Source organism: Panthera uncia, chromosome B1 (genome assembly GCF_023721935.1).
Source record: "Panthera uncia isolate 11264 chromosome B1, Puncia_PCG_1.0, whole genome shotgun sequence".
Taxonomy (NCBI): domain Eukaryota; kingdom Metazoa; phylum Chordata; class Mammalia; order Carnivora; family Felidae; genus Panthera; species Panthera uncia.
Genome location: NC_064811.1, coordinates 160757441 through 160782641, shown reverse-complemented (window position 1 = coordinate 160782641; position 25201 = coordinate 160757441). Strand labels below are relative to the sequence as shown.

General features: G+C 38.1%; 1 protein-coding gene across 4 annotated transcripts in view; it reads left to right on the top strand.

Annotated features, from left to right (window-relative positions):
- Window positions 1-19360, top strand: part of KAT6A (lysine acetyltransferase 6A) — a 113972-nt gene extending 94612 nt beyond the window's left edge. For all 4 annotated transcript variants that reach the window (XM_049631490.1, XM_049631487.1, XM_049631489.1 and 1 more), the window contains 8 exons: window positions 633-774; window positions 2253-2414; window positions 3476-3569; window positions 5536-5767; window positions 6739-6946; window positions 8130-8732; window positions 11492-11804; window positions 13892-19360. In XM_049631490.1, coding sequence (XP_049487447.1) covers window positions 633-774; window positions 2253-2414; window positions 3476-3569; window positions 5536-5767; window positions 6739-6946; window positions 8130-8732; window positions 11492-11804; window positions 13892-16581 — 4444 coding nt within the window. In that variant the 3' untranslated portion in view covers window positions 16582-19360. The remainder of the gene's footprint in view (window positions 1-632; window positions 775-2252; window positions 2415-3475; window positions 3570-5535; window positions 5768-6738; window positions 6947-8129; window positions 8733-11491; window positions 11805-13891) is intronic.
- Window positions 19361-25201: the final 5841 nt, after the last annotated feature.

Sequence of the window (25201 nt, the reverse complement as noted above, 5' to 3'; positions counted from 1 at the left end):
GCCCCATATATTATATTCTTACAATAAAAATAAAGTAAGCTAGACAGAAGAAAATGTTAAGAAAATCATAAAATACATTTACAGTACTGTACTGTATTTACCAAGAAAAATCCACTTATAAGTGGACCCATGCAGTTCAAACCCATGTTGTTCAGAGATCAGTGGTATTTAACAAATGTGTATTTTCTTGGAAAAAAAAAAAAAAAAAAAGAATGATCAAATAAAGAACCAAAGAAAATATATAGCTTGACAAAATCTTCTTATTGGTGTGTTTTGAAGGTAGACTTTATTTTCTACTTATTAGAGATTATCAAGGAGGGGAGAATATGAGATTTTCATTGTCTGCCAGGTGGGTAGCTTTTAAGAAGACTAGGAATTACTAGTCTGATAGGAAGAGCACTGAATCTCGGGTATCTTCTCACCCTTGCCCTCCTGCTATTAATTAGTTGGATGCTATTAACCAAATTAATTTTGTCTTTAGTTTGTTTTCTGTCTTTCATTTGGTTAATGGGGATGATAAGACAGTCTCCACCTTTTTACTTGAATAGTAATGAGAGTCAAAAAAGAATAGCTGTGAAAGTTTACAGTCTTATAAAAAGTCCTGTCTTTCTTTGTTTAATTATTATTTACAGGCTGCCTAAATTATATCTTTGTGAATTCTGTCTAAAATACATGAAAAGTAGAACTATTCTCCAGCAGCACATGAAGAAATGTGGTTGGTTCCATCCTCCTGCCAATGAGATTTACAGAAAAAATAATATTTCTGTCTTTGAGGTAAAGTAGATGTTTTATAGTTGTCTTCCTATCATTTCAAATGCAGTACCACCTATACTGTATCTAATTGTAGTTGTCTTTTTTGCAATGTTATTTTACTGTTGTACTCACTCTTGAGTCTGATAATCCAGTTTATAGGAGAAGCAGAATTAGGCCAATCCAGATTGTACCGAGGTCACAATCTTGATCTCAGAATAAATTATTCTGTATTTCAGGATTCCATTTGATTATAAAATACCAAATGATTTTTTATGTTTAGATGTGATAAAATTGTGTCTTAGAATCTATGAAATAATGGTATTTAAATGAAAAATTTCTGTTGCCCCACTTAAAGGAATATTTGGTAGAGATATTTAATAATTGTAGTAAGTTGTATTTTGTAAAGTTATAAAAATATATATTTCTTACTTCATCATGATGATATGACTTAGGCTATGTCCGTGATTTTGTGTTGTTGGTCATGGGGTTTTAGTTTCTAGATCCTCAGTTCATGGTTTTACTGCCAGGTATTAATTGAACACCTGCCATGTGCTCAGTTCTGTTAATTACTGTGATGATAGAATTTCAGATTGTGGGGATCACTCAGTCTCTAACTTTCTTGATTTTCCCTGCGCCTTCATTTTAGGTGAGAAGTAGTGGATCTCTTCACCCTCGGGGCGGGGGGAGGAATAAGGGTGTGGTCTACAATACCCAAGAGCAAAGTGCTTCTAGCCTTAAGCATATATTGGTGTATATTTTAAAAGAAGTAATATGAAATTACTTAAATTGTTGAGGTTTCTATCCTGAAATATTGATGTCTTAGGGTTTAATGTGGGTATCTGTTGGCATTTGTGTAAAAGAGCAAGCTCTCGAAGCTCCAGCAACCCAGGGGTGTGTCAGGAGAAATACACAGTGGTGCTCCTGATCTTGGCCATCCTGATTCCAAGAAATCTCTCATTTGCCAGGTTGCTACCTAGGGAACCTGCTTGGTTGATGCCTCTGGCAATAGTTAATACTCCTGAAAATAGCTTTATTTCGGGGCAAATCTGATTGTGGCAGCCAGACTGCATTGCTTTTGGATGCTGGCATAGAGTGGACTATAGTTATACCTTGTTTTACTTAACAAATGTATTTTAGAAGAGGCTGCTTTTAGATCTTTTGTTGAATTACTTTAAAAAATGAATCAAATCAGCTTGCTGTCTGAAGGATTACTGCAACCGATCTTGTTATAAAAGCAAAAAGTGCTGTTTTTAAAAGGGTCATCATCTCCTTGTCTAGCTATTCATACTTTGTTAAGATGCAGTATTTTATATATTTAGTTGTCTTACAACAGCAGGTATCGTAATTCTGCTGTTTCAGAGGATAGCTTCCAGGTTCTGATCACTGACAGCCCTCTTAGGCTGGACTGTGGATACTCACAGGTATTTGTAAGTAATGTGTATTATTGTTCTAGAACTAAAGAGCGACTTTACTGACCATTTTGTTCTATTATTTTCTAGGTTGATGGGAATGTGAGTACCATTTATTGTCAGAACCTGTGTCTCTTGGCAAAGTTGTTTCTTGACCACAAAACACTCTATTATGACGTGGAGCCATTTCTTTTTTATGTACTAACACAGAATGATGTCAAGGGCTGCCACCTTGTTGGCTACTTTTCTAAAGTAAGTATATCAGCTTAAAATATGTTTGAATTCACACGGAAATCTGAAGCAAACTTTGTCAGTTCTCACTAGAACACTACAAAGTGCAGCACCTTCTGGGCACCATCTAGCTTTTGGAAAGGAAAATAGAATGAATATTCAGAAACTTACCAAAGGCTAGAAGGTATCTAGTAACATTCAACAGACTGTAGTCTCCTAGGAACATGAGCTGCCGGTTATACTCAAGAGGAAGAGTTTTAAAATGACTTCTATTCCCATGGTAATAATAGATAGAACTTGTGAAATAAACACAGTCATTACCTCTTTGAGCTCTTTCTCAGTTTAAGTCTGCTCTTCCTACTTTAAATTTGAAGCACAGAAATAAGAATAAGCCCTTTTTATTAACGGATGTTTTCTTCCCTTCCTATCGTCTTTCATTCTTTTGGGGTGAACAAAAGGTGTTTTTTTGTAGTCAACGTAAAAGATGTACTTTTATTTAAGCTGGCCTATGGTAAAATCTAAGTATATGAAATGGCTAAGTGGAAAGTACCAGCTTTCTGTTGGCTATTTCAGAAGTTAAATATAATTTTATATATATTGCCTTATTTTTAAAAGTGTACACAACATTTTGGGGTTATTTTTGTAAAGTTAGGTACAACTAATGGGGAGATGGGACTGCCCTATGTAGCACCAGAGCAGGAAACAAAAGAATCCCTGAAATAGTTGATGAATTTTCCCATTTCTGGAGTGTCACATTGACCAATCATCTATAGCTTTGCAGATTGATTGGGACTGAGATTCCTCTGTTCATATTAGGCAATGACATACTGTTTTTGAGTTGCAGATGGTGTTGGATGGCATAATTTTATTTTATATTTTTATTCTCCTGGGATGGTTGCTTTGTGGGTAGTGACAATGACTTAACGTTGTCCTGTCTCCTCCCACTGGGGTATTTTTTCCTTGATGCATATGCTATTCTCAGAGGACTAGGGCTGTGGTTTTGACTGTTAGTCTTTGTTTCTTAATAATTAGCATTACTATTCAGTCTTACTAGCGTGTTGTTTTAAAACTTTCTTTACCAGGAAAAGCACTGCCAGCAGAAGTACAACGTTTCCTGCATAATGATTCTTCCCCAGTACCAGCGTAAGGGCTATGGCAGGTTTCTCATCGATTTCAGTAAGGATTATAATAATACCATTTCTCATTATCTCTTTTTGTGGGCCTTCCGTATATATTTTTAAAGATTTGCAGATGATTTATTGGTTGCTAGTATCTTCTGTTGTACTGCTGTATGGGACTTTAAAACCTAAAGTCATGAATTTTTTCTTTTTTCTTTTTTTTGGATTGGACATGAAATGTTTTTAAATAGCCTATACCGGAGGTGCCTGGGTGGCTCAGTCAGTTAAGCGTCCTACTTCAGCTCAAGTCATGATCTCATGGTTTGTGAGTTCAAGCCCTGTGCCGGGCTCTGTGCTGACAGCTCGGAGCCTGGAACCTACTTCGGGTTCTGTGTCATCCTTTCTCTCTGCTCCTCCCCTGCTCATGCTCTTTCTCTCCTACAAAAATAAACAAACATTCAAAAAAATAAAATAAAATAGCTTATACTGAATACTAACTTCTGTGTGATCTTTTGCAAATAGTTTTAATTTTCAACTGCTAACTTACAGTGGAACTTAGTTTTATGCTAATTCTAACTCACAACAATACTAAACACATGTATAACTACTTAAATTAATACAGTAAAGTACAGGACTTGCCTTATTTTTGTTATTCAATTATCTGGGAAAGTGTATACATCATTTCTTACTTACAGACTCTACCTAGTGGTTAAAATATGCAGTGCACCTTTAAAAATCTTAAAAATAAATGATCTAGGAAATAATTTATAGGAAATATAGGAAATAATTTAATCTGACTTAAAAATGGAAAGGAACAGTTCTGAAAAAAGTCATCATGGAACATGTTGATAGTCTTGCTTAGAAAGTAAATATATGTTTACAATAAATTTTATATTGATTAATAAAATAGTGATTTTTGAGGGAATATTTTGATACGGTTTTTCTTCTAAGTATCAGATGGTTATATCACCAGTGGTAAGAAGTTAATTCTCAAGATGGACCAGCACAGCTTATTCCACTTGGCCTTAGACTGCACTTCTGACCATATTTTATTGGAAATATGCCACTGATTATTTTATATATTTTCTTGGCCTTTTTGGATTAGTAGTAGAGCAGCTTAGGTTATTTAATATCAATATATTGTGTTGAAATAGAACTCATGTTTGGATGTGTTATTCCATTACACAGCAAAGTTAGGGGAAAATTTGTTATATATTTGAGATAAACAATAGTCTAGGATTATTATACTAATTGTTTTCATTTGCTTTTCCTAATGTAACCTAATTTCCCACATTACCATTTATAGATTGCCTTTAATAAAGTTTCCTTTGATGACAAAAAAACTACATTTCTTCTGCCATCTCCATTTTTGATACTTCTTCTTAGAACTTATGCCTTTCTTTTCCTGATCTTGAGAGTCATGCTCTAGACAGGAGGACAAATGCCACCATACACTCACTGTGACAGCCCCACGCTGACATCCTTACTTATCAAGAATTAGGGTGACGGGTAATTGCAAAGAGAGCTTTGACTGAAGTGAGAAATTGTCATCTAATTCACTTGCAGAAGAATCATAATCCTAATAGATAGAATTATTTAAAAACTAAGGCATCCTTTTGTACTGTTCAATAGTTCAGGTATAGCTGTTGCCATCTGGTGGTCCAGATAAAACATGCAAGAGTGGTTCCCCTATAAAATAAAAAGCATTATTGCCTTAATCTTATGTAGCCTGTTAATATGAGGTTGTATGATTTTTTAAGTTTGAATATTTTAACAATGTGGTTTATAGCAAGTATAGACAAAGTAATGCTAACCTCATGTTCTCTCAGTATATATAAATTACATAATCTTCTGCAAATTTGTGTTGAAGTAATTTTTTAATTTTTTTTTTCTTGGAGGAATTTGCTTTTGAAATTATTATTTCCTGTACTACTTAGATTGGTTGTGGAAGAGGGGATTGTTATTTTGGTGAATTAGCCTATTTTAGGCTCGCTGACATATTTGTGATTTGGTGGTTTCTTTAGGTTATTTGTTATCAAAGCGTGAAGGCCAAGCAGGGTCTCCAGAGAAACCATTATCCGATCTAGGTCGTCTTTCCTACATGGCTTATTGGAAAAGTGTAATATTGGAGTGCCTTTATCACCAAAATGACAAGCAAATCAGCATTAAGAAGTTAAGCAAGTTGACAGGTATCTGTCCTCAAGACATTACTTCCACACTCCACCACCTACGAATGCTGGACTTCCGTAGTGATCAGTGAGTATCACATCCCTTTGTTATACTTTTTTTTTTTTTTTATTAAATTTTTTTTTTTTTTTAACGTTTATTTATTTTTGGGACAGAGAGAGACAGAGCATGAACGGGGGAGGGGCAGAGAGAGAGGGAGACACAGAATCGGAAGCAGGCTCCAGGCTCTGAGCCATCAGCCCAGAGTCCGACGCAGGGCTCATACTCATGGACCGCAAGATCGTGACCTGAGCCGAAGTCGGACGCTTAACCAACTGAGCCACCCAGGCGCCCCCCTTTGTTATACTTTCAAAAGATAATCAGGTGGAAGTTTTTGGATCAGGCAGCCAAATATCAATGAAAGGGTATAAACTAATATAATAAACTAATACATTTGGTAATCCTGAGACGACATTTTCCTTTCTATGATCCTTGATACCGTTGACCTTAAACTTTTTTTAAATTGTTTTTTCTGGTCTTTCTTCTAACTTTTGGACATAAGCTACTGAATCTTTTCTAATGTTGGGAGCTTCTTCACGTAATGAGAACAACTCTAGAAATAATGCCTAATAAAATATATGTCCATGATTTATTTCCATTATATGTGGTATAAAATAAAATATAGGTCAAGGGAAAGTCAGCTCACTCTTATCTGGAGTGATTGGGAAAAGATCACAGAGAAAGGAAGGAAGCATTGGGCTAGAAAGATGGAGAATAGGAGATAGTGTACAGGAGAGTAGCAGAAATTCCAGAGCTGGGAAGTATGAGACAGTGAATGGTTAAAATAACCAAATCCATTGCTGTTGTTGAGTATGAAGTATGTGTCCAACTTTGTATTAGTTATCTTGTATGGTGGCATACTTCTGTATTTCATCTTCCCAGGCAGGCTATTTTTGAAGCATTTATCATCATCTCCAGGTTTTCTAGGGGTTATAGCTCCATATTCATTGTTAGGTACTCTTATACGTTGTTGATTGCTATAAACTTTGCTCTGGTTCCAGATTTGTGATAATCCGCCGGGAAAAACTTATCCAGGATCACATGGCAAAGCTTCAGCTGAATTTGCGGCCTGTAGATGTAGATCCAGAATGTTTGCGCTGGACCCCTGTCATAGTCTCCAATTCTGTGGTCTCAGAGGAGGAAGAAGAGGAGGCTGAGGAAGGAGAAAACGAAGAGCCGCAGTGCCAGGAAAGAGAATTAGAGACAAGTGTAAGGGCATGAGTAGTCTCTATTTTTGATAACAGAAGGCTCTATTTTTGGTTTTCATGATTATTTGTGATATGTGTTACAATATCTTAAACCAACACCATCAATTCACATTAGATTTTCAGAGATGATTACAGTGATAAAGATTTCAAGAAAGCTGGGTTTTGTTTACTTAAATTGTATATTTTTAAGCCTTAGGTCATTAGGAGACCTTCAAATTTGTAATAATGTGTTATGTAGAACTAAATATTTCTTACCAGACTGCTGATAAATGGCTAAATCTTAAGCTGTGTAGTAACTGACAAATCTGAATTTAATTCTGACCATTGTTAAAACAAATTAAGATACCTTTTCCTTAAAGTAAAACATTAAGGAAATAATGTAAACATGTATGTTCTAATAGAGCACTAAACAGTTCAGTGGGTACACAGATGTCTTTAGCCATTAAAGGGTTAATGAGGGACTGTATGACATTGTATAGTTTTCAGTATTTTTTGTCACATGATGCCTACCTTTCTCTGTTTTTTTTTAAAGCCGTGCTTTCTTCCTTTAAAAATCTATGTCCTCCTTTGATAAACGTAAACAATTTCATGCCCCTGTTTAATGTAATTTAATTTTCAAAATGAAATTAAATATTCAGAATAAAAATAAATCAAAATAATTACAGAAATTTTCTTTCATTTTTTTCAAACACCCCTTTTCTCTTGCCCATACCCCAGAGCCCATCTTCTCTCTGTTTATAAATTTTTATTTCTGATAAATTTTAAAATTATATCATTTAACACTTATAAGAACAATGCTGTTCATTTTGTTTATTGAAGGTGGGATTACATAGTGGTTAAGAGCACTAACTCTTGGGTCTCACTGCCTGGGTTTATATCCCAGCTTCTATATTTGCTATTGCATGTCCTAAGGCGAGTTACTTATATTTTTTTGTGCCTCGGTTACCTCGTTTTGTAAAATGAGGATGTAATAATAACACTTCATACAATTGTTGTGAGGATTAATGTATCCTATAAAGCATTTAAAGCAATGTCAAACACAGAAATATTCACGATAGCTACTAAATTATGCTTTTCTTTTTTAAAGCTTTGTTTTCTTATCTCTGTATTTAGGAGGTCAAATAGGAGATATAACTGAATAAGGCTGAAAGATTAACCAGCATGGTTTTATTTTCTAAAATCAGGTGGGAAAGTCTGCATCTCGGGAGAACAAAGAGCAAGATTCTTACTCTTCAGTAGAAAGTGAAAAGAAACCAGAAGTTATGGCACCAGCTAGTTCTACGCGTCTGAACAAGCAAGTCCTTCCTCGTGATAGTCTTCCTGCAAACAATCAGCCATCTCGGAGAGGCCGCTGGGGAAGGAAGAACAGAAAAACCCAGGAACGTTTTGGTGATAAAGATTCTAAACTGCTCTTGGAAGAGACATCAGTTCCTCAGGAACAATATGGAGAATGTGAGGAAAAATCAGAAACCTCCCAAGAACAATACACTGAAAGTGAGGAGCAGTCAGCAGCCTCTCAGGAGCAGCCCAGCCAGGATGGGAAGCCAGACATTCCCAAAAGAAGACTAAGTGAGGGGGTTGAGCTCTGGCGAGGACAGCTAAAGAAGAGCCCCGAGGCACTGAAGTGTAGACTACCAGAAGGCAATGAGAGGCTGCCCCGTCGCTATAGTGACGGTGACAGGGCTCTCCTCAGAGGCTTCAGTGAGAGTAGTGAGGAAGAAGAAGAGCCAGAAAGTCCTCGGTCCAGCTCCCCACCAATTCTTACAAAGCCCACACTGAAGAGAAAGGTAAGGCTTTTCTTGTGATTCGTTTCTTCGACTTGTCTGTTCTTTCCCCAGTTGCAGCTTACTATATACATTTGTCTATCCCAGAGTTCTGAGAAAGTAAATGTAGAAATTCTTAGTGTGTATTTTTTAGACTTTATACCTTGGTGTATTGTAGCTTATGATCCTTCCTGTGAACATTTGAAATGTGTATAGGACTTCTTTGGTTCATGGAAATGAACATAGACACCATGAGCTTATTTAAGAGCCGACAAACTTTTTTAGCTTGCTGATTTGATGTTCTGATCATGACTTTTAGGGATTTGTAAAATATTTTAAAAGCATATATAGATCGGAAATGTTTATGTTAGAAAAGGAGAGAAATATTTGACAGTTTGATGGACAGTGGTGCCCTGTGTCGGGGGTGCTCTCAGTGAGGCCATTCGTCTTGAGTGGGACTTACCCCCTGTGGTCTCTTCTCCCATTTCTGTCTCTCCCCCCCCCCCCCTTTCTTCCAGTGGTTTGACTTAACCTGGTTGTGAAAATATTTTCTCAGTTCTATTTGTCATCTTGCAAAGTTTGAATGAAACCAGTTTATAAATGCGATGAGAGGATGAAAACAAGTTCTGGTTAACTGTATACCAGAACTACCCCAGGCTGTGGAGTGAACTTTAAGCATTTCCACAAGCCAGCCACACTGAGCTCAGCAACCTGGATGAACCACTGTGTAGTAGCAGGGTGACAGCTTTCACCCAAAGCAGTGAAATTGTTCCTTTCCTTAAGCAGAGCCTTATGAAAAAAAAAGGGCTATATATAAAAATACAAGGTTTTAATTTTAGAACAGTTTGAGATTTATGCAATTATTGCGAAGAAAGTACAGAGAGTTCCTGTATTCCTTACACCCAGTTTCCCCTATTATTAACCTCTTACGTTGGTATAGTACATTTGTCACAAATAGCCAATATTTTGTTAACTAGAGCCCATATTTATTTAGATTTCCTCAGTTTTCCCTTATGTTCTTCTCTTCCAGGATCTCATCTAGCATACCACATTACATTTAGTAGCCATGTCTCTTTGGGCCCCCTTGGGTGTGACAGTTTCTCAGACTCCTTGTTTTTGACAACCTTGACAGTTTGACAAGTACTGGCTAGGTATTTTAGAATTTACCTCATGATATTAGAATGGGCTAATAGGTTTGGGGGAAGAAGACCACAGAGATAAAGTGTCATTCTTATCATATAAAGGGTGTGTGATACGTGTGTACATGTATACACATGCACACACCAAACACAAGAGTATTACTGTCAATATGACTTATCACTGTTGAGGTTAGTCTCGATCACCGGGTTTGAGGTTGTGTTTGTCGGTTTCTCCACTGTAAAGTTACTCCTTTGTTCCCCTCTCCCATACTGTACTTTTTGGAAGGCAGCACTGCCCACACGCCACGCTTAAGATGTGGAGAGTTGCACTGTATTCCATAGGAGTTCTGCTTGGAGATTTATCCATTTTTCCCCATCTGCTTATTTATTCAAGCATTTCTTTATGTCAGCATGGACCCAGATATTTACTTTACACTTTGAGTTATAAACCAGTAGTACTACTTTATTTAATTTGTTCCTCAGATTCTTCCAGCTTTGGCCATAGGAGTCTTCACTTCTGTGTCCCTTTAACTTAATATGTACCCCCATCGTTGTGAAGGTGTTTTGGGTTTGTTTTTTTTTTTTTTTTGAGCACTTCCTTACTTCCTAGTACTGCGAGATGATCTAAGCTTATCTTGTATATTTTATGTCCCAGTCCTAGAGTCAGCCATTTTTCCAAAGAGCAGAGCCAGACATGTTTAACCTACTTTGAAAATTGTACTTCAACTAAACAGACTAGTAAATTTGAAGCGGAGAGAAATTGAACCCTGGCTCACTCTGCCATTCATTATGTGATCAGGAAGACTGTATCTTTGCCATTCCAGGCTTCTATTGCCTATTTTTAAAACTGTGCTATTTCCCTGTGTAAAAAAGAGAATATCGTAACAGGCAGTGAGATCATGTACACAATACCTGAAGTTCTTACAGAAATGCGCCAGACTGGGAGTCAGAGACTGTCTTTTACAACCGTTTCCATACTGACTGGGTATGTGACCTTACACAGGTCCTGTAACCTGTCTCACCTCTGGAGTAAGGAGATTGGATTAGATTATTTCTGGTGCATCGTCTCTATCGTTTTGTTTTATCTGTTGTGTAATTTAAGGTATTATTAGATCAACCGTAGTACAAAATTGTGCCCAGTGTGCCACTTTCCAGTAACAGATTTATTACTTTTGAAATACTTCGTATCAGGTAATTACACATCAGCTCCATGTTTTTACATTTCACCATAACTCCTTATGGGTAGCTCATGAAGATGGCATACAGCTTTACTAATAGTTCTGTTGATCTTCAGAGAGCTATGAGACGAACAAAAAGTGTTCTAGTCCTTTTTTTTCCCCTCTTGAAGTAAGAGAAGTTAAAGGACTAGCTTCTGTGTCATTTCAGTATTGAAATAGGCAATTCCCTAGGGTGTTAAATTTAACTGAACTATTAAAGGGAATTACAATATCTGCTCTCTATGCCTTTTATAAAGTTCTATTCAGTTATCCACCATCTTTCTGTGATACTTTATGGTACAGTATTTTGAAATAATATTCAAAATGTCTGTTGGCTGATTCGAGTAGGTTTAAAAACTATTAATCTTGTTATTAATAGAAATGATAGTATTAATTCCTGTAAATACTTTCTTTCTCTTCTAAATAGAAACCAATTCTTCACCGAAGAAGGAGAATCCGAAAGCGCAAACACCACAACAGCAGCGTGGTCACAGAAACGATTTCTGAGACTACAGAGGTATTGGATGAACCTTTTGAAGACTCTGACTCTGAGAGGCCAATGCCACGGTTAGAACCCACGTTTGAGATTGATGAGGAAGAAGAGGAAGAGGATGAAAATGAACTCTTTTCTAGAGGATACTTCCATCGTTTGTCCTCACAGGATGTGCTCAGGTGTCGATCCTCTTCTAAGAGGAAGTCTAAAGATGAAGATGACGAAGAAGAGTCCGATGACGCTGATGGTATGTTTTACAGAACCCGCTGCTTATGGTAGTTTTAGTGTCTCTAAAGAAACACACTTCAAGTGATAACTGCAAACCCTTCAACAAAAAAGCTGAAAAGTGACATACCCCACTAAGCAAGTAAAGGACGGCTTGATAATCTCTAAAAATTTGTGTCAAGCACATTCATCCCCATTTTCTCCTTTAGTCCTCTGTCCTTTTAAAAAGTTTTTTTCTAGTCTTCCCTTCAACTGAGGACCTAGTTTTTCCACTGGAGAAAATATCTTGCTGTTAGGAAATTGTTCTTTTTTGCCTCCTCCTTTCTCAGCCATTATCTGAATGTTCCGTTAGTTGGTGGGTTGGAGTTAGCCTCAGGAAGATCTTGAAGTAATAACCCTTTACCAGAAAGTACACTCTTGTGGACTTACCTGTTTTGCTAATTGTTGTATGCTGAGTGCTTAAAATAGACACTCAGTAAATATTGTTAAATGAATACATGCTACAATGGTTCTAAGATCCGACTCATGTAAATTGGACTTGCCTCACATCTGTTCAGGATGTGAATCATATCTGAATCATATCTCTAATGTGCCTTTCTCTACGAGTAGTAAATTTCTAATAAAAATGGTGACAGTGCCTCAAAATAGGCTCAATTTTTATGGCATAGCTAAAAATCCAATGGTTTACTTTTGAAATAGCCTTGTCATTTAGAGATAAAGAAATGGGCTCAGAAATGTGCTAGGTCACAGACTAGTTCATCCTCCCCTAAAGTTTCTGCCAGTGCCTCATGCTGCCTGCAGCTGCAATGTTTGCCTCACCATAAGGTCAGACTGAGTTTTTTTTTTTACTTTGGTGGGTGAATTTGAAGAAATCTAGTTGTCCTCTCTTGGTGGATGTATAGCTTTTATTAACTGAGTTTTTTTATTCTTCTCTTAAAAATAAATCCACTCAATTTCATATCTAGTGGAAACTTGTGTTTTCTCCATTCTCCTGTTTTTATATAATAAATAGTTTTAAATAGTGATAAGATGACTGAGTTCTTTTATTGTGATGTATATATTAAACTAAATATTTATTGTATAAATTTGGCACTTCAGTAAAATTTCTGCCTTGGATCATTGTAGCTCAAATAGTATCCCCCGTTTAAGTTCTTACTGACTTGGACAAATTTTCTCTGATGCAACCATTTCCATTCTTTATTTTCAAGTTATTGCTAACTGTACCTTCTTAGTTCTCCTCTCCAGATCCTGTTTTTGCTTGGTGTTCCTCCTTTTAGAAATTAATAGGAAATGTGAAGGTACTTAATGCTGCACCACACACCTAAATATGGTTAAAATGGTACATTTTATGCTATGCGTAGTTTACTACAATCTTTAAAAATAGAAAAAAATTAATGGGGAGAAAATAATACCAATATCAAATTTATTTCTGATAAATCATTGTCATTAACTTGTTTTTTTTCCGGTCAGTATTTATTTGGGACTAAATGCCTTGCAGCTGTTCCCATACAAACACAACATTGACTGAGCATGTCAGATTGCTTAGTCATGGCCTGGAGTAATTAACTCATGACATTACCTGAAGTCATGATTTTATGGAAACTAAAAAAAAAGCCAGAGAGATAATATAAATTGCAAACAGGGGTAAAACAAAAAAGAAGAAATGAGTTGATTTGTAACTTACATAGTAAAGACAGCTTGTCTAAAGTAGTTGTAATAACTATTGAGTATTTGCATCTTTACACAGCTTATCTCTGTTTTCTAGATGATAAAACTGAGTATTTTAGACTAACTTACAAAACCATGCAGTTGGTGATGATAAACCTGAACTGGCTTTAACTGGTGGTTGGTAACAGAATGTTGACCCGGATTCTTTCATTGTTCTGCCAGCTCACTGCGTGACTTTAAAGGATGTCATTAATTAGATTTCTCCTTTAGATTCTTAGCTTGTAAGAGAAGGTAATCAGGAGTTTGTGATGATTAATAAAATCATTCCCGTTGCACATGTGGTCTCAGAAAAAAGTACTAGAAAATATACAAAATCTTTTAACTTTTTTAACGTGCGTGTGTGTGTGTGTTTTTTTTTTTTTTTTTTGTCCCTCTGTGTAGACACTCCTGTTCTAAAGCCAGTATCTCTCTTGAGAAAATGTGATGTGAAGGATTCTCAGCTTGAGCCAGATACATCCACACCTATGAAAAAGAAAAAGGGATGGCCCAAAGGCAAGAGCCGCAAACCAATCCACTGGAAGAAAAGACCTGGTCGCAAACCAGGATTTAAGTTGAATCGGGAAATCCTACCTGTTTCTACCCAAGAATGCATTGTTGAGCCCACCATTCCCATTCCTAAACCGGGACGGAAACCCAAACTTCAAGAGAATGAAGAGACTGTTGAACCAAAAGAAGACTTGCCTTTAACAGAAGAAAGGAAGGATGAGGAGGAGATGCACGTGGAAGCGGAAGAGGTTGAAGAGGGAGAAGAAGAAGATACAACCAGCAGTGAAGTTAGAGCGGCATCTCCAGTGGATAGCAACAGTCCCGAGACTGAAACGAAAGAACCCGAAATAGAAGAGGAGGAAGAGAAGCCCCGTGTCTCAGAAGAGCAGCGGCAGTCAGAGGAGGAGCAGCAAGAGCTGGAAGAACAGGAGCAAGAGGAAGAGGATGAGGTGGCTGTAGAGACAAACCAGAATGAAGACCATGATGCAGATGATGAAGACGACGGCCATCTGGAATCTACCAAGAAAAAAGAGCTAGAGGAGCAGCCCGTTAGAGAAGATGTCAAAGAGGAGCCTGGTGGCCAGGAGTCTTTTTTAGATACTAATATGCAGAGCAATAGGGAGAATATAAAGGATAAAGATGAAACAGAACCAGATTCTGAAGAGGAACAGACTTCCCACGAAACATCCATGGTATCAGAGCACATGCCAGGGTCTGAGGACGATCATGAAGAAGATTCAAACTCTAAAGAAGAATTAATTGAGCTAAAAGAGGAGGAAGAGATTCCTCACAGTGAACTGGATCTGGAAACCGTGCAAGCAGTGCAGTCTTTGACTCAAGAAGAAAGCAACGAGCATGAGGGAGCCTACCAGGACTGCGAAGAAACTCTGGCCGCGTGTCAGACCCTGCAGAGCTACACCCAGGCCGATGAAGACCCTCAGATGTCGATGGTGGAAGACTGCCACGCTTCAGAACATAATAGCCCGATATCTTCTGTTCAGTCTCATCCCAGCCAGTCAGTCCGTTCAGTCAGTAGTCCCAACGTGCCTGCCCTTGAAAGCGGTTACACCCAGATCAGCCCGGAGCAAGGATCCCTGTCCGCACCCTCTATGCAGAACATGGAGACCAGCCCCATGATGGATGTGCCTTCCGTATCAGACCACTCTCAGCAGGTGGTGGACAGTGGCTTCAGTGACCTGGGCAGCATTGAGAGCACCACAGAAAACTATGAGAACCCCAGCAGTTACGATTCTACGATGGGTGGCAGCATTTGTGGGACTAACTCTTCCCAGAGCAGCTGCTCCTATGGTGGGTTGTCCTCCTCCAGCAGCCTCACCCAGAACAGTTGTGTTGTCACTCAGCAAATGGCAAACATGGGCAACAGCTGCAGCATGATGCAGCAGAACAACGTCCAGCCTGCTGCTGCCAACTGCAACATCAAGTCACCTCAGAGTTGTGTGGTGGAGAGGCCTCCCAGTAACCAGCAGCCGCCGCCCCCACCACCACAGCAGCAACAGCAGCCGCAGCAGCAGCAGCAGCAGCAGCAGCAGCAGCAGCAGCAACCAGCACCACAGCCTCCGCCGCCCCAGCAGCAGCAGCAACAGCCACCGGCGCCGCCACCACCTCAGCCCCAGCAGCCTCAGCCCCCGCCCCCGCCCCAGCAGCAGCCCCCCCTGTCACAGTGTAGTATGAATAACAGTTTCACTCCAGCGCCTATGATCATGGAGATACCGGAATCTGGAAGCACTGGGAACATAAGTATTTATGAGAGGATTCCAGGGGACTTTGGTGCCGGCAGCTACTCTCAACCATCAGCCACCTTCAGTCTAGCCAAGTTGCAGCAGCTGACTAACACCATTATGGACCCTCATGCCATGCCTTATAGCCATTCTCCTGCTGTGACTTCCTATGCAACCAGTGTTTCTTTGTCTAATACAGGACTGGCTCAGCTAGCTCCGTCTCATCCATTAGCTGGGACCCCTCAAGCACAAGCCACCATGACGCCGCCCCCAAACTTGGCATCCACCACCATGAACCTCACGTCACCTCTGCTACAGTGCAACATGTCTGCCACCAACATCGGCATTCCTCACACTCAGAGGTTGCAAGGGCAGATGCCAGTGAAGGGGCACATTTCCATCCGCTCCAAGTCCGCGCCACTGCCCTCTGCAGCTGCCCACCAGCAGCAGCTGTATGGCCGCAGCCCACCAGCGGTTGCCATGCAGGCTGGCCCTCGTGCATTGGCTGTTCAGCGTGGCATGAACATGGGGGTTAATTTGATGCCGACCCCTGCCTATAATGTCAATTCCATGAATATGAACACCTTGAATGCCATGAACAGCTATCGAATGACGCAGCCCATGATGAACAGCAGTTACCATAGTAACCCTGCCTACATGAACCAGACAGCACAGTATCCTATGCAGATGCAGATGGGGATGATGGGGAGCCAGGCCTATACCCAGCAGCCTATGCAGCCAAACCCTCATGGAAACATGATGTACACTGGCCCCTCCCATCACAGCTACATGAACGCTGCTGGTGTGCCCAAGCAGTCACTCAATGGACCTTACATGAGAAGATGAGCAAGATGAACTTGCAATTAAAAACTTAAATATATATAAATAAAGGAACCTTTTATACTGACAAACCAGAGAAAAATGGACCTTTTTCCAGTTAAAATATTGCTGTAGATTTAGAGGAATTTTTCTTTGGTTTATTTTATTTTTTAGAAAACCTGGTCTTCTCTCTCTTTTTTTTTTTGGGTTCATTTTGTTCTGGGTTTTGGTTTTCTTCATAATCTTGAACATTTTACAATAGAACTCATCTAAAAATGGATTTGGGGATAGGGGAAACATGCACAAAAATCTTTTCATAATTAAAAAGAGCCTTACTTTCTTTACATACCACATGGACAGAATTTGTGTAAAAGTGAATTATCTTTATTTTATTTTAAAATGTATGTTTCCCCTCACTGTTTGCAGCTCCCAATGTTGTCATTTTTAAATGTTATATATACATCTCGGGGGTTAACGAGACCCCTTCCTCCAAACCCAACCTTTCATTTCCTACTTCATTCCAGCAGGAGGCACTTAGGGGAGACTCGGATGGGGACATGGAGAACAACCCAAGCTCCTTAAACTTATTATTATTGTTAATATTATTATTATTATTATTAATAAAGCGAGGCAGGAAAATGCTTCTCCTTTTAAAATCCCCTCCACTCCCTACACTCACACACACAGACACACACACACACACACACACACACACACACACACACACACCCCTCTTGACCTCTTGAAACCTTTCCCCAAGAATGTTTCTTTATAGATGGACTTCACTGAAATGTTTGTTTTTCTTAAATCAAGTGTAATATAATTTTGGGGGGGGGGTTGTTTTTTACTATTCCCACTCAGCACTCAGAGACACAAAAATACTGTAAGTCTCAATTAACAGCAGAATCTCAGAGGAAAGCTGTTTGCAATCCTAATCCAGCCTTGGAGGAATAGAGATGGTCAGTTAACAATCAAAAAGAGGAAATTAACCTCTTTGTTTTTTACCACCTGGTGAATCAGCCATAACACACATATTCCATGCAGCCTCTTGTTTTTAGTATGTACTTTGAGATGCTAAGGGTCTTGATTCTTGAGCCTTTGACTTTGACTAAACTCAAACAACAGTCCCCAGTGCTTAGCCTCTTACATTCTTATACAAAGTGTTGATGGATGACTGTACATTTCAGTGATTTGAAAAATACCTGACAGACATTTGACACTGTTTATTTTATGTTGGAAGAGATGATTTAAGGGAGATCATGGTGTGAGTTTTATAGCTACTTAAATGATACATACCTCTAGTTTTCATTTTCTTGAGATCCTGAGTTCATTCCCTGTGAATCAGAGTGCACCAGCCCCTCTCCTGTGAGTGGTTAAAAGAGAAGAGGGATAAACCAACCACCAGCATAGTAGGGCAAATCTGGACAGCAGGGTTTTAGCAGGTTCCTTTGTTGCTCCCAACTCCATTATCTTTTCTCTTGTGCAGCCAGTTCGCCCATTCTCTTCCTGTTACTTGCTCCAGGGATAGGTAAAAAAAAAAAAAAAAATATATATATATATATATATATATATATATATATATATATATATATGTTCCATCATTAGAAGATGGAAAATATTATACCACTCGGTATGTGCAGTCAAATATCCAAAAGGGGGAAGTACTGCTTAAAGAAATACCTGTAAGCATTAAATTCTCTCCTTTATTTGTACATTTTATATAGATAAATTTTTGAAGTACTAATTAGGCATTAAATTTTTTCAAATGCACAGGTTTGTTTTTTTTTTTTTTAAATACACTTTAATTGACTTTCTCAATTAAATGTGTTAGGTAGAAAAAGGCAGAATTCCACATCTTAACCGCTATCAATTCTGAGCATGTGCAAGGCTGTGTAGGACCCAGTTTCTCTGTATATACTCTTCCAGTTCCCAATCATCTATGTAGAAAGTGCACTGTGCTGCCCTCTCCCTACATCTTCAGCTATGTCATTGCTTCCTGGTTGGGGTGGGGATGGGGTGGGTCGGGAGGGAGGTATATTGGGAGGAGGGTGGGTCAAGGCAGAAGGAGAAGCTGTTGAAATGAGGGCCGTGAATTCAGTTTCTGTTGGTTTGCGGTTGTGTTTGGTTTTATTTGTTTCTTTAAAAAAAAAAAAAAATTCAATCGGGCAGCTCCCTTTTCCACAAGCCTTTTTGTGACTGTAGAACTATTGTAGAGAAAATGTTCTTTTCTATATTATGAAAGAAATTATCCAACACAGTAATATTGGTACCTGTCATTTTTTCACTTCTGTTTAAAAAAAAAAATGTATTTTTAGCAAGATAACTTGGGTAATCTTCTAAAAAAGAAATTTAAAAAACTCACTGTTAGTGACTTTGATGCCTTTTAAAATAAGAGCTTTTTCATTTCATTCCATCTTTAAAATTTTTTATCTTTGTTGTAGAATATTAAAAACTATTTTAAGAAAGATAAAAATTCTCTTTAAAGAGATCTCTAGAGTGTGTGAATAGAGCTCCAGATGCCTCTAAAAGCCGCATGTACAAATGAAGCTAAGTCTATTCCTGTCTGTTTATATTTGCTTTTCCTGTTTTGTAACCTCTTTGTACTTTGTTCATGGTGACTTGTAAGCTACGGGGAAGGGGTGCCTAGATGCCTTTGTATTTCTCCATGTCATGCGCTCCTGGGCCAGTCGGTCTCCCTTCCTCTCCTTGTATGTAATATCACTTTTTTTTCCCCTTTCTAGCAAGTACTTTCAAAAAAACTCTGTACATTTTAACATAAAAAAAAAATAAATTATGTTGAGCCATTTTGGATGTCTGTCTTGCATGTGGAATTTTTCTCCCAAATATTTCAAACTCTCAGGTTCCTTTTCTACACACCGAGACTTAGAAATATTAGCCTTTTTCACATTCATCTTTATGTAGCAAGTATAAATATTAGCCTTTTCACATTCCTCTTTATGTAGCAAGTATAAGTTCATGGCCTTTACTTTGAAATGCCAGTCTTCATTCCTATGTGTGTTTAAATGCAGACAGTATAGATGGTTTTTCCTCTTCTGGTGAAAATGGTATTATAATCTCCCTTTGGAGTTTTTAGGGGAAATTCCATTGAAACCTATAGGTACTGTAATTCATTTAAGCATCATTTAAGCAAAGAGAGGAAATATGGTCGCAATAACAAGTAGCTCCTAGAACTGGAACAAAGCTGTTTTTTCTCAGCTTACCTGATTATGATATAATCGAGGAAGATTTTGCCAGAAGCCAGGGTCTTGAACATTTATGATCTTCTCTGATGTTTTCCAAGCTGTTGTACTTGCCTCTCTTCATTTAGAATTTTGGATAGAAGGCAGACTCCAGAAACTTGGATTTGGCTTTGAGAAACTGACAGCTGGGGGTAGGGAGGTAAGGCAGGTGCAAGTTTTAGCTGCCACTCTTTGCTGAGTGAGGAATTCATGAAGTGTCCATGAACAGTACCTATAGCAGACATTTGTTCTTGATCTTAATGCCATTTAAGTTTATAGTTCTGTCATCTCCAGAAAAGAAATGATTTGTTTCCCTTGATTTCTTTGCTTGCTGAAGTAACTATAATTTGGACCCATTGCTGGCACTTGTACTATGCAATCATTAGTGGATTGTCTCCAAAACAAGCTTCTTTGTTCCTGCAGACTACCTGTTGTAAGTGAATTCAACAATACAGCGAGTCTGATTTTCTTACAAAGGAGATGTGACCACAGAATGTATTCTAGATTTTTTAAAGTGCTAACACTCCCACTATATTTAAATTACATTTAAATTACAACTTGAATAATATTTCATTTATAGCCAACCCATGAATGATCTCACTAGGAGGTACTCTTGTTTCTTTATGGTCCACCTTCTGGCCTTTTCACTCTACATCAAAAGGTAGATGTGGGAGGACAATGATAATGCATTTAATTCATGTATATTGCTGAGAGCCTTGGCCTACCAGTATTAGACTCTATGGCCTTGCATTCAGTAACTAGGGTTCCAGGAAATCTATTCCTTTTGGGCCTCTCTGAGCATCTCAGGTAGTGCCTAGCTTCCTTTGTAACATAGTGACAACTGTGGGGCCTGTCAGGTAGTCAAGTCTAGCTCTTTAGGTGACAATTGTTGTTTCAGATTCTTCATGTTACAACTGGGGCGGTGTATGGTGGGGTTTTGTCCTTCCTCTTAATGTGCAAGACGTACGTCAATGATGATGGAAAGGGAAAGGCATAGTGAAAAGAAATAAGGAAGAACTGTCCTTCTTGGCAGAACAGAAGAAGCAAGATCATTATGACAGGTGGTGGGGAAACAAACTCCATATTCTCGATGTGACTTTAAAGAAATCTAAAAATTCAAGTGGCCCATTTCTGTAAATGAACTCAGAAGACCACATAGACTTAACATTTCTTAGGTTGGCAAATGTCTGGAATTCTTGAACACAGTCATCCCAACAAAGCTGACAATCCCCAGAGTAAAACTCAACTCGTTTGTTAATAAATTTCTGGTAAGGGACAGGGTGGGTTTGTTATGTAAGCTGGTGTGGTCACCTAATGCAGTACAGACCAATGGATTTTTTTCCCAAAGTGACAGCTACAAATTGGGCTTAATGAGATTCCTTGCTGTATTAATGAGACTAAATATTAGTATTGGTACCAATTACATAAATCCTCAAAAAGGTGGCAGATGTAATTTCTGCCCGGAATAAGGAAAACCCTGGGGTATCATGATGGGCTTTGGTGTTTTGAGATCTTTTAAAACACTAGGCAGAGACGTTCTCAGTGAATTGTTTTCTGGTGATTTTTCATGAATAAACTTTTAAGTGTGAGATAATATATTCTTGTCATCAAGAAAAAAACATTCCAACATTTAACTCTACTACACAGACATCTCTGAAAGCCACATTTAAGCGACATTCAAAAAAAATTTTTTTAACATTCTCTGAGATGACATTTTTTTAACCAGCCATTTTTAGTTTATATGTGCACAGAGATGAGCAAACAAAGACAAGTGGATGAACTGACATCAACTGGTCACCTGTACTTTAAAGCATGGAATGAGGGCCTGCTCATTGGCATTTCTGTGAATACACACTGAAAAACTGACATCTGGTTCATGTTGAAAGACACAAGCTGTTCAGATCACTTCTCAAGTTATTTAAGTTGGCCTTAGCTTTTTGAACCCCAGAATCTTCTTTTTTGGGAAATTTCATATAAAACATTTAAATTGGTTTCCCAAGATTAAAGTCTCTTGTGAACAAAGTAAAGAAAAACATTCATACATAGAACTTCTATGCTAGGACTCAGGCTCTGCCCATGTACAAGTTCAAACTGTTTAATTGGTGTATTACATTTAATAAAGTTGACTGACTCAATTTTCTTCAGAGGAAAGTTAGAAAAGCAGTTGTAGTCAATTATGTCAAAATGATTGAATTTGATCCTAGTTTTCCAGAGAAAATGAAAACAGCAATATATTGAGTGGGAGGCAGCAAGGGCGGCTTTACTAAACGCAATGACCTCTTGGAAAATAGAATAATTACACCATTTTTAAAAAAGTTTGTCTAGCTCCTATTTAAGAAAAGTAACTAGAGTTGACCAGAACTCCTAACTTGACAGCCTCAAAGGACTCTTGATTGAAAGTTTTAAATCCGAAAAGTGAGGAACGCGGAATATTGAAAGAACAACTTTATAGGGCCAAGGAAGTAATTCTGTTAAAGTTACAAAGGAAAACAAAGCAGACCCAAACCAGCCACTACAGTCTATCTTTGCTGAGTTACTTTGCTGGGGCTCGCAGGCTGTGGAATGGTGTTCATCAATTTGCTGCATCCTCCTTAGTGCAGCCACTTGGTCTTCAGCTGTCCTCCAGCTGCCTCCTGCATGGTTCCAGGCGTCCAATGAAAAGGTGAATATGCCCAGAGAAGAAGAGTGACTTGGTGGTTCTGTCTTCTTATGCCTGTTTTTATTGTGAAAATAGAGTCTACACAGAGTCCATTAAACACAGCTTCATGCGTCTGTTTAAAGTGAATAGGTTTGTACAACTAAATCTGTTCGAAAAGTAGAACAGCCGCCCAGAAATGTGAGGGCCCTTGTCTAATTGTAATCTTCTCTCCCAACCAAAGATAAGCACCAGACGTATGTGTAAATACGTCTTTAATTTTAAAAATTTTTTGCAACTTAGGTGTGCACTTTTTTTTAATGTTTATTTTGAGAGAGAGAGTGTGGGGGGGAAGGGCAGAGGGAGAGGGAGAGAGACAATCCCAAGCAGGCTCTGAGCTGTCAGCATAGAGCCAGATGCGCCACTCCATCTCACAAACTGTGAGATCATGACCTGAGATGAAATCAAGAGTTGGACGCTTAACTGACTGAGCCACCCAGGTGCCCCTGGGTATGCATTCTGAAACACCATAGTTTCATTTTGCCTGGTTTTGAACTTTATAAAAATGGAATCATGTAAAGCATAGGGAATATAGTCAATAATATGGAACAATGTTGTTTGTATGGTGACCCATAGTGACTACACTCATGATGGTGAGCACTGCATAATGTATAGAATTGTCAAATCACTATGTTGTACATCTAAAACTAATGTAAAATTGTGTGTCAACTATACTTTGATAATGAATTTTTTAAAATGTTTATGTATTTTGAGAGAGAGAGGGTGCACATGAGAGGAGGAGAGGCAGAGAGAGAGACCCTCAAGCAGGCTCTGAGCTGTCAGTGCAGAGCCCGACCTGGGGCTCAGTTTCATAAACCATTGGATTGACCTGAGCCAAAGTCAAGAGTAGGATGTTGAACCAACTTGAGCCACTCAGGTGTTCCAAAAAAATTTTTTTAAAAGAACGCATTTTCACTCTAAGTTTATGGTACCTAAAATTTTAATTAAGACATCATACCCATCTCCTGAAGTTCAAAAATCTGTTTCAGAAATAAAATTGGGGGCCCCTGGGTGGCTTAGTCAGTTAAGCCTCTGACTCTTGATTTCAGCTCAGGTCATGATCTGGGGGGTTGAGGACTTGAGTCTCATATCTGGCTCCACACACTGAGTGAGATTCTTCGTCTCCCTCTCTTTCTCCCCCTCTCTTGCGCATGCACACAGCAATGCACTTTCTCAAAACTAAAAGTAAACATTAAAAAAAAAAGAAAACTGGATAATGAATTTTCAAAAAGCCTGTAACGCTGAAATGGAATAATTTACTAGAAGTTGAGATGGTTTAAAAATATTTGACAATTTTACAAACCTAAAAATGCATGTAATAAATCTTCAAAAAATGGAATTCTGCAGTTTGCATCTGGTTTCCCTCAAAATATTTGTGAGATTTGTTCCTGATGTTGCATGTCACTATAATTCTTTTATTTTCATGGCTGTATAATATTCTATTATAGAACTATACAAAATGTATTTATACATTTTAAAGTTGACATAGATTTAGGTTGTTTCTGTTCTGGGTTATTACTGTGATATGGCTATGTTTAATCCTGTGTACGTCTCCTGCACACATTTGCAGACATTTCTCTTAGGATTCTCCTAGAAGGGGAATTGCTAGATGATAGGATGTAACTTCTGTACTAGACACTGCCAAAGAGTTTTCAAAAATAGCCATAATATTTCTTTTTGCTCCCATCAGCAGTATATGAGTGAGAGCTCCTGTTATACACATTCTCTCCAGTATTTGATATTTTCAATTATTTTATATTTTTGTCAACCCACGAGATATGTAGTGGAATCTCTTTGTGGTTATATTTTGCATTTTACTGAATTATTAATTAGATTGAGTACCTTTTCATATGCTTATTGGCTATTTGAAAACCCTCTTTTGTGAAGTGTCTGTTCAAGTCTTTTCCCTGTAATACTATTGAGTTGTCTTTTTCTTATTGACTTGTAGGAGTAGTTTATGCATTGTCGATGTCTTTCCGCCAGGTACATGTATTACAATTATCTTCTCCCATTCTGTAACTTGCCTCTCACTTTCTTAATGGTGTCATTTGATGAACTGAGTTCTTAATGTGATCCAGTTCAATAATATCTTCCTTTATGGGTAATTATTTTTTCTGCCTGGATTAAGAAGTCTTTTCCTACCCTAAGATTATAATAGTATTCTCTGTAGAGTAACTTCTAATACCTTCACTGTTTTGCTTACAAAGTTAATTCTTTAATATCTCTAGAGTGATTTTTGTTTTTTAGCATGAGTTAGGGGAACAGTTTCACTTTCTTCCCATATAGATGTACAATTCCAGCACCACTTGCTTGTCCCTTCACCACCGCTCTACATCAAGTGTCTATATGCATAGGTCTATTTATTGTTTCATTGGTCTGTATATCCATCCTGTCTTAATTACTGTAGCTTTATGAGAAGTCTTGACAGTATGTAAAGCAAGTCCTCCTAAGTTGTTTTTCTTGTTCTGGAGTGATTAACCCCTTCTAGATTTTTTGTATGTCCATATATTTTTAGAATTTGTTTACCAGATTCCTAAAAAGTTCCTACTGACATTTGATTGTGATTTCACTGATCCTCAAAATCATTTTGGCAAAAATTGACATCTTAACAGTATTAATAGTCCCACTCATTGAACATGATACATTTGTGTAAGACTTTAATATTTTCTTTCTTTCTTTCTTTCTTTCTTTCTTTCTTTCTTTCTTTCTTTCT